This window comes from Cicer arietinum, chromosome 4 (assembly GCF_000331145.2).
Source record: "Cicer arietinum cultivar CDC Frontier isolate Library 1 chromosome 4, Cicar.CDCFrontier_v2.0, whole genome shotgun sequence".
Taxonomy (NCBI): Eukaryota; Viridiplantae; Streptophyta; class Magnoliopsida; order Fabales; family Fabaceae; genus Cicer; species Cicer arietinum.
In genome coordinates this window covers 3,968,870-3,979,452 of record NC_021163.2, presented here as the reverse complement: position 1 = coordinate 3,979,452, position 10,583 = coordinate 3,968,870, and the positions used below count along the sequence as shown (strand labels likewise).

Genomic DNA, 10,583 nt, shown 5'->3' with positions numbered 1-10,583 from the left:
TGCTCCCACAAAAGTCATACTAAAGTCGAAATAGAATCTGCATAAATACATTCACAAAAATTAGAGTAGTTATAAGTGTAATAGAAGCTTTCATTTCAAGCCAATTTATATACAATATTCTTGAAATTAAATCATACGTTTGCTTCCAAGCTTGCAATCCAAAGGTAGGGAATTGTTCAAATCCACAGTCCTCTATGCCTGAGAAGAACCACTTAAATAAACCCCATAAGAAACTGACAGAAAAATACTTCATGAACCCGTGCACTTGCTTCCTGTTATAAATAAGATGATGATTATCAATTAGAGCCTTTATTTTCCAAATTACAACAAACAAAAGTATATTAATGAATAAGAAGAGATGTTTACAATACTTGGCCATTTTGTTATCCTGTGTATGGAATCCATTGATGAGAACTGCTGTTGCAAAGCCACTAGGATAAGGTAATTTGAGGTCAACTATCAAGACCTGTTGCAACAGAAAGTACAAGTTTATTAGACACTGAAAGTTTGGTAGACTCTTGTTGACTTGTTTTAGCTTTTACAGCACCCAACACAAATTATACTTCACCACTCCTGGTCAATTTTTTTTGTCTTAAGCCTTTGTTTGTTAGGAGAAAGGACTCATAATTTAAAGTTTGATCAAAAAGTAAGTAAAATTTGATCATGGATCGTTTTAGCTAAAGATTCAAACTCAGATATTTCCGACCGATTGAACTTTTACTAGAACTCATTAAACTCTTAGCCAATTTAGTTAGACATATCTAAAAGCTTAATGCAAGTGTAAAAAGATATAAATCAGGCCCCATTATTTGATGGGTGATTTTAACAAGTTACATGTCCATCCAATATTCAGTATAAATTAATTCTAGCAATTCTTTTAACTTTAAAAAGTCCTGAAAGATGGAAAGAAAAGAAAAACATCTAAAATATTGTCCAAAATAAATAATTAATTAATACACTACATACCTTTCTTAGTGGAATCAAGACAAAGAGTCCAACAAAGCAAACCACAAAAAGGAAGCCACTCATCCAACCAAATGCAGGCTCTTTAACTGCGTTTGGATTGTTACCCTCATTTCCCACTCCAGACAACAAATATGTCTTCCTGTTCAATCCCAAAAGATAAGAAGCAAAGCCTCCTGCATCACACAAACAAATCATTCAAATTCATTTTAAGTAGCTAGTATGAAGAAAAAGGTAGCTCACCAGAGACAGCAATGCTATAACACGCAACAGCACAAGTCTGAATGATTGTATTCTCTTGGCGTGTGAATGGCTTAGAAACAAAACCAGCTTTTTGAAGCACTGTAGTCCAACTTCTTACAAACACAAAAGCAAGTAAAGCAGCAGAGACATTCAAGTTTGGAACCATTCCTGTTGTAAGGTTAAGTTTCATTGCTATTATGCTGTAGATTATGCCAAGCATCATACTCACAAACAATCCTCTCACTGTTATGTGTTGTCTCCATGATTCATCTGATTCTATTAATTCATCACCTACTACCACTGGTAACTTATCTTCTAACTCTTGATTATAATCTCTTTCAATTTCCATTTTTTTCTCTTCTAATCCCATGTTGTTAATATTCAGTGGACTTGATGGAGAAATCATCTTTATAGCTAATAAAATAACACACACTTTATACATCAGATAATGATATATAAAAGAACAAGAATTAATTAATAATATTGTATGTACACCATTATAGCAACTCACCTTAGTTTATTTGTTTTTTCTGTTTTTAGCTTCTCTGTCTTTGATGAAGCAATCAAAACATTAAGATGCTTTCTTCCAGGAAAGGTGCATACGGTATGAATTTGTTATATTGTGGGGTACATATATAGATAGATCTGTCTTAAGGACTAGTTGTAATAATGTTATTTTTATGTTCTTTTATATGTAATAATATAACAATCACAATTCTCATTCTTTTAAAATCAATTAAGTCCAAAAATATTAGGATGGTGTGATATAAGTGACACATCTTTTGGTTTATCAAAGGATCCAAATTATTTTTAATAGATTAATCTTTACAATTACACCAGAAAAATCTTGTTTTATCTAAAAATATATACCTGCAATATTTTATATTTGTATACTCCCTCGGTCTTAAAATATAAGTGAAAATTAATTAATTTTTTTTAATATATTTAATTTAAAATTTAAATTAAATATATCAATATTTTTTAATTTATTTTTGTTTATATTTTAAAATAAAAGGAGTATGGATATATTCTTGAAAACCAAACACAAAATAGATTGACATAGTAGTTGGTGAGGATTTTAGCTCATATCTCACAAGAAAATGAATTCCCATTTTCATGTTGATATAACGATTTTGTTAGTGGGTAATATATATACCTTTATGAATAATTTTGAGTGTTGAATCTTTCTAAAATCATGGTGAGTTTCATGATTCAATTTAACTTATTTTTTTGTTTTTGTTCAGTTCAATAAGATATAAAAAATATCATTACAATTAATTTGTATAACCGCAAAGTATCGAATTCAAACTCAAAAAAAACATTCAACTAAATAGTATAAACAAACATTTCAGTTGAGTTAAGATTTAAAAATCTCTTAAAATTTTATTTTTATAAAAAAGAATCAAAAGTTGTGATGAAATTAGTTGTATAGTGAGTCATTGGGTATAATAAATGAATCATCCATACATATTTGGGATATAAAGCGCGAAAAAGAAATAATAAATAATATTCGATCTTGTCAATCATGAACCAACCACTTTCCTATATGGAAAAATGAATATTCTTGTTGGTAATTAAATAAATTATTGCTAGAAGATTTAAGAAGCATGACATGCTGATGTTTTGCTCAAGCATTCTTCACTATTATGAAAATATATTATTGGACCAAAAAAAAATTGTTGGCACCGCTAAATTTCTACAGCACCGCGGTTTAAGAATTTTTCGATTAAATTTCTCTAATAAGGTAATTATATTTGAAGTGTGTTATATATTAAATAAAAATATTTTTTTATAGATATTTAAACTCAAATTTAATATATTATAAGAGTCTGATATGTTTTCATAGATCAACTCCGTAGGTAATAGATAAGAAATTATTTGCTTAAATATTGAATGTTGAGTATAGAATACTTATTAATTAAAAGGCGGCCTTAGTTAGTGTATTGACAATAAGGTTTTAAGTTGAATAAAATAGAGTTGGTGTTCTTCTTCTGTCAGTCAATTTGTGATGAAAATATCTCTTAATTAATATCAATTAACATTTGAAATTTTACTATGTGACAAAATTATATTATATGAGAAATTTAGTCATATTCATCTCTCTTTCTAAATATGTAGAATTCTATCAAAGTATGAATGATTGTGATTTAGGAAGAAGACTGGATAAGATTTTCATGTAAGCTTGATTAATTTAAGAGGATAATTTATTTCTCAAAAAACTTCTTACTACATCTATCACTTCATTTTCTAAGCTATTTGCAAAATTTTCTCTTTCTTATTCTGTTTGAATTAATAAATCAAGATATGTATCTTAACACTATCTTTAGTGTCAATTATATAAAAAAAAATTAGCGATTCTTTTAGTCTTATAAGAAAAATTATAATTTTTAAGATATATTTAATATTTAAATAATTTTTTATCTTCATTTTATATTTATCTTTTAAATATTAATGAATGTGTTTAATGTCTCACATTTTTTTTATGAAGAATTTATTTATAAAAATGTTCAAAAGTATTAATGTTTTTCATTTATCTTTTTATAATTGACATCGGAAAAAATAAACAACTACATTTAAATTAACCGATCTAAATAAAAATTTGGGGTTTATGTGAAAATAGTATCAAATAAAATGGCAACTAACATAATGTCCATCCTTACTATTATTGTCCATTGGTTCATCCACTATATTTTTATTATATAACAATATTAAGAAGAGCTGTTATTTTAACACAAAAATTGATAATAAAAAATTGGTTGACACATTTGACTAAATGATTAATTACATTTAATAGATATTACAAGTATTAAAATTCATTAATTATCAATTGAACATAATTAATAACAAATTTGAATATAATTATTTATAATTTTTAAATATTTAATTCCACATTGATGTACAAATCTCAATGTCAATTAATCATAATTAAATTCATGAAAATATTCATTTTCTAAATTTCAACAGCAAATGTCAAATCAATTATTTATTTTATTACATTAAACTAATTACAACAATACTAAAAGATCTAACTTTTTTTAACTTTATGATTTAAAAAAAAAATGAAACTTTAATAATTCAGAGTTTAGTCGATAGATAAATAAAATTTAACTAAGAAATTAAGCTAAAATTTAAACTCGAGTTTTTCTAAACTATTTATCCTTAACCGAAATTTATTAATCACTTATATATTTAAAACTTAAAACTAATTAATGATTGAATCTAATAGTTAATCATACAACGCTATATATAATTTTATTATATAAGTTGAGTATCGTAATCCTCAAGTTAGGTAGAATTACATGTGACAAAGATTTTCTCAATTTTTTTAATGTTGCATATTTTGGATTTCAACTTGAGACACTTGTATCATCTTATCTTAAGTGTTCTTGATATGTATTAATTATTATAATTAAGGACTAGTCCTACAGGAGTACACAGTTACGGCAGGTATAGCATTTTGAAATATCATAAGGTTCTTTTGGATGAACATTACATGTCCCAATAAAAGTAAATTCTATACATTGAGTTGAGAATCAGAATTATATACATAAACAGCTAATGAATTTGATGCACTTGCAATTGCAACGGCGAAAGTAGAATAAGTAAGAGGTGTGAAAGGAAAAGGTTGTCTCACTTTTTTAACGAATAAATATTCAATTTGATCTATGAAAAGGTACCATTGCATGATTGCATCAGCATAGAATTTTGCAAGAAAAATTATACCTGCAGTGGTTTATATATACTAATAATTTTTTATTCTTTTTCAACAATTAATGATTATGCAATTGAAAGTATATAATTATTAAAAAAAATTCATCAAATTTTATGAAATATATATTTTTCTTATTTTTTCTACAGTTATTAGAAATATGTATAATTTCTGAAAACTTGATAATAAATATTTATTCACATAAATAATAATATTAACTTTCTCCATAGTTTAAATAGACAATTTTTCTATTTGAATTAGATCTTAATATTTTATGATAATATTTTGATAAAATGATAATATTTTGATAAAATGATTAAATTTTAGAGACAACGTATGTAATATAATATGATTTAAAGACTAATTATGCACATTAAATTAATATAAAGTGTCAGTTCGAAAAAATAAATTTAAAGAACTACTTTAAAAAATAGCCAAATATTAAAAATCACATACATAATTTTATTTTTTTATGGAGTTTTGTCTGTTTGTCTAATTTGTTATTGAATGTGTTACTAATATTATTCTGTTAAATTAACTACATCATAACAATTGCTTAAATACATCATAACAATTGCTTAAATACATCATAACAATTGGGAGGTGAGGTGATAAGAAAATAAGCATTACAATTGGGAGTTGATTAGTAAATGTATTTTTTTAGGTTGGCGATAGTGATCCAGCCTAAAAGTGTCGGAAATTTTATAATATTTTAAATTAAATAGGATAATATATATTTATTGAAATTATTTTATTTGAAAATATATGAAAAATATAAATACCGAATGATTATTATTTTATAAGTGTTTACTTTTACGACTAAATGACTATCATTGTCTTTAATTTTATGACCGTTTGGATGTATTCATTTTATTTCAAAGCCATTTATTGTATTTAGTTTTTTGTCTCAAACATTTAAAGTTACTAGTAGTGTACACTATTGACCAGATTTTTCGTTTTGAAAGATGTAATGTGGCCGTGTTTTATATTATTATGCTCTTTAATAAACAAAGTACTTTTTTTTTAATTATCCGAATTCTCTCGAAAGAGTATATTGAATCTCGAAAAAATTTCGTCTTATTAAGAACAGTGTGTATTTCATGATTATTTTTTTAATTATTTGTTGCATATATTCTAAGTTGAAACATTGTGAAGTATGGTGGTATTCGAAAGAGTTTATGGAGTTTGTGAGTATTTGTGCTTCATTGAGTGTTTATGGAGTTGATTGACAACATTCTCCAACATAAATCTTAGAATTGACGTAATATTTATAATTGAATTTATATTTGTTTCCCATAATGAGTTTAACTATCATTTGTAACAAGTAAAACTAACTCTTTTTTTAAAATCCACTAGTAAAATTACCGCGCTGTTACTATACTTTTCTCTCAGATAACAATTAAAGAAATTTAGTGAAAAATAATCTCTTATTTATGTTATAAATAAATGACTTACATTAATATAATTAATAACGACAAAATAAAATTGAAATTGACAATAAGTGGGAAACAACGACCTAATCCTATGTCGTATTTTTATATTTATTAGGCTAAATATCACCTATAGTCCCTTAACTTATTTTCAGTTAACGATTTAGTCCTTTATTTTTTTTTTCTTCCGTTTTGGTCCTTTATGTTTTTAAATAATTTCAGGATTACCCTTTAAGTGAGGTTATGTTAAGAAAACGTTAAAAAATCTCTCATTCGTTTTCTCTTCATTTAGGTTTTTTCTCCCATTTCTCTTTATGTTGTTTGGTTTCTGTAGTCATCTCCCTTCTCCAAATTCATGAACCCTAACTTTCCCATCTGTCTTCACTCTCCTAAATTCACGATTCCCAGCCTGCACAAGCTCGGTTCCAGCATGCAGAAGCTCAGTCCTAACCTACACAAGCTCAATTTCAGTATGCACAAGCTCAGCCAAGAACTTTTAGGCCAAAGTTCAAAACATGAAGGACATAATTTAGGAATAGTCACATGGAGAAACTGTCACTTTTTGATATTAAGAACTCTTTGATATATCATTATGTTTATGTATTTGCTATTTTGTTTATTAGGAACAAGTCAGCATTATGTTTCTTATGTATTTGTTATTCCGTTTTGGTAATTGCATGCTATTTGTTGTCTTTTGTACCACCTGAAGCAAGAATGAATTTTGAGTTATGACTTATGACTTATGAATGGATGAATTTTGAGTTATGAGTTATGAATTCTGCATTCTTCATCCTTATTTAAGTTAGGGTTTATGAATTTGAGAATTTGGAGAAGAGAGATGACAATAGAAATCAAACAACATAAAGAGAAATGAGAGAGAAAACTTAAATGAAGAGAAAACGAAGGAGAAATTTTTTAACTTTTTTTTACCAGAACCTCACTTAAAGGGTAACCCTGAAATTATTTAAAAACATAAAGGACCAAAACGGGAAAAAAAAAAAAAAAAAGATAACGGACTAAATCGTTAACTGAAATTAAGTTAAGGGACTATAGATGGTATTTACCCTATTTATTAATAAGAAATATTTGTTGTTTTTTAAGAATTTTTTTTAAGTATATCTTTTTTTTCCTAAATATATCAAATTGTCACATTATAAAAAAAATAATATTAAATTACTCTACTTTTTGACACTACTAGATGATGGCACTCTCGACCAACATTCTTAAGACTTTTTTTTAATGTCCATAGAAGGTCGCATTGTCATAATGCAACCATGTACTAGACTTACAAATTTTGTTTCTTCTCATTTTTATAATTATAAAATTATTTATTTAATAAAACAAAATATTATTAATAAATAAAATAACAAAATAAAATTATATTAATGATAATAGTAATAATAATAATACAACAAAATTAATTAAATTGAATAAACAAAATACATTAAATTAAAGAAAAAAATACCACAAATTGAAAGAAAAAAAAACACCAAATTCAAATTTTATTATTATTATTTTTATTTATTAGATCTAGAAGAAAAAAAGTTGTTATAATTTGTTTTGCCACGTTTGTTTAACTGTATTTTTTCTTCAATATAATATATTTTATTTACTTTATTAATAGTATTTTTATTTTTTAAATATTTTAATTGTTTTTTATTTATTAAATAATCAATAACTCAATTGTTAACAAAATAATATTAAGTGTTAATTTAATTGTAAAATAAGATTGAGTTGTCAAAATAATATAACTTATTTATTTTCGCATGTTAACTTTGATATTTTGTTTGATTTTATTATTAAAATTTTATATTTTTTAAATATTCTTTTAATTACATGAACAATATTTTATTATTATTATTAAAATTTTTTTTTGTTTATTAGATGAGAATGAAAATAGGAGGGAGTTGTTAAGAAGATATGTTGTTAGAAAAATATTCGGAATAGAAATAAGAGGAAGTTGTTAAGAAAATATATTGTTATTTTAGCGACAAAAATGTATTTTTTTTTTCTTTTCAAGTTAATGTATTTTGTTTTATTAATAGATTTTGAATTTTTAAATAACTAAAAAATCAAAAATACTATTTTATCAAATACAGGAGAATAAAAATGTGGTTAAATAGATGTGTCAAACAAATGTGTTATATTATAACAACTACCTCCTATTTTTTTTTTTGATCTAATAAATAAAAATTATTAAAGATAATAATAATAATAATAATAATATATTTTTTTTCCAATTTGTGGTATTTCTCTCTCTTTAATTTAATGTATTTTTTTCACTTTAATTAATTTTATTTTATTAATATAATTTACTTTATTATTATTATTAATACTATTATTATTAATAATATAATTTTATATCATTATTTTTAATTTTCTTTATTAATAATATTTATTTTTTTAAGTATTATAATTATTTTTGTTTTATTAAATAAATAATTTTATAATTGTAAAAATGAGAAAAAATAAATTTGTATCCTAATATATAGTAAGTTTACGTTTTTTTTAGACAAAAAAAATAAAGGTTTATGTTTTTTTTTGTCCCTTCTAAGTTTACTCCATTTGTCATGTCAATTTTTTTTTTTAACAGTTTTAAAATAAAATTGAATTTATATGGTTAAATTTAAATCAAAAAAATTACAAAGACAAAAATTCATAAAAACATTAATTTACATGGACCAAATAAATATTGAAGGCTTTTTTATATTTATTATTATTTTTTATGTATCAATGATAAATATTTGTATTAATTTTTTTATATTTATCGGTGATAAAAGTATGTCACGTGTTTTTTTTATATTTATCTGTTACAAATATTTCTCTTGTGTTTCTCCCATGTTTTTATGTATTAGTGACAAAAATTTCTCTGTACATTATGTATTAACAACAAAGTAAATTAAATGTTTAAGAGTCGTCAACAATGCACATTAAATATAACAATCAAACTCAAGGCTATTCAGAGTCGTTAGTACCTAAAAATGTTTATAAGGATTAATTCTATGATAGATTGTAATGAGTTGACCATATAAACATCACTAAAATACGACTTATAAATCTTTCGTATTAAAATAAGAACATGCAAATAGAAATCATCGTAATTAAGAGCATAAGAAATATAGTCACATTCATATATAAATTTTCCAATAAAACAATCGCATAACTTGCAAATAGTAATAACCAAATAAAAAGACATAGCAAATACAATCACACACACACATATATATATATATATAACCAAAAATCAACATAAATACCAAAAATCAACATATTTATGTTAGTATGTATGTTTTATGCAAGACTCTCATGGTGGAGATATATCATCTTATATGAATGGAGAATTAAATTCAACACTATCATGGAGGTTCCTACCACAAAAGTCCAAGTAATAGCTACCTCTCATATCAATGGGAAATTAATTAACACAACCACATAAGTTCTACATATACATCTATATAGATGATAGATGTCATTTAGTTAGGTTGATTCGTATAATAAGAAAAGATGCATAAATAATATGTCACATCCACGTATTAGACTCAAATATACATTATGACAACGATAACACATCAACCACAATTCTAATTATAAAATACACCAATCACATAACCTAAAATTACAACTACGTACTCTACAATATTTATATTAATTAATACATCTATTAACATTTTTGTTATGATCTAATCGAAATTTATCACAATCAATTAACATATATCAAATTACACAAACCACACAAACTACAATTATCATGTATAATTTGATTTTTACAAACTTATCACGATTAATAATTATTCGTTTTTTTGTAACATAAATATTTCTTTTTATATAAAATTTAACTACTTTCATAAATTAAATCATAATTCCCACAATCATATCATATAACAATTGTAAGACCATTCTATACTAATTCACACAAATATTTTTTTTCCTCAACACTCATAAAATAAATAAATATCTATCGCTTTGTTAACCATACAATATTCTATATCATATTTCAATTAGAAAATTTGAACACAAATTTTAAACCATTTATAAACATGACAATTTACATCTAACATATTGGAGAACTCTTACCTTATCCGGTTTTCTTATTGGCCAAACAATTCTTCTACCCACGCACTACTTCAACGACAACATTAACCATGAGACATGAGAGAAGGGTAGAGGTGTACTCGTACGATTGAAAAAATAGTAGTAAATGGAACATGTCAGCTATAGTGTTTTTACTAAGAAAGGAA

The 10,583-nt window shown here is 24.6% G+C and overlaps 1 protein-coding gene across 1 annotated transcript in view; it reads right to left on the bottom strand.

The window, feature by feature from the left end:
• The window catches only part of LOC101491545 (metal-nicotianamine transporter YSL1-like), a 3,248-nt gene extending 1,370 nt beyond the window's left edge, over nt 1-1,878 (bottom strand). Inside the window, 6 exon segments of the mRNA XM_027333933.2 lie at nt 1-37; nt 138-272; nt 372-466; nt 967-1,139; nt 1,207-1,620; nt 1,718-1,878. Of these exon segments, the coding sequence (XP_027189734.1) occupies nt 1-37; nt 138-272; nt 372-466; nt 967-1,139; nt 1,207-1,612 (846 nt within the window). The 5' untranslated portion in view covers nt 1,613-1,620; nt 1,718-1,878.
• Nucleotides 1,879-10,583: the final 8,705 nt, after the last annotated feature.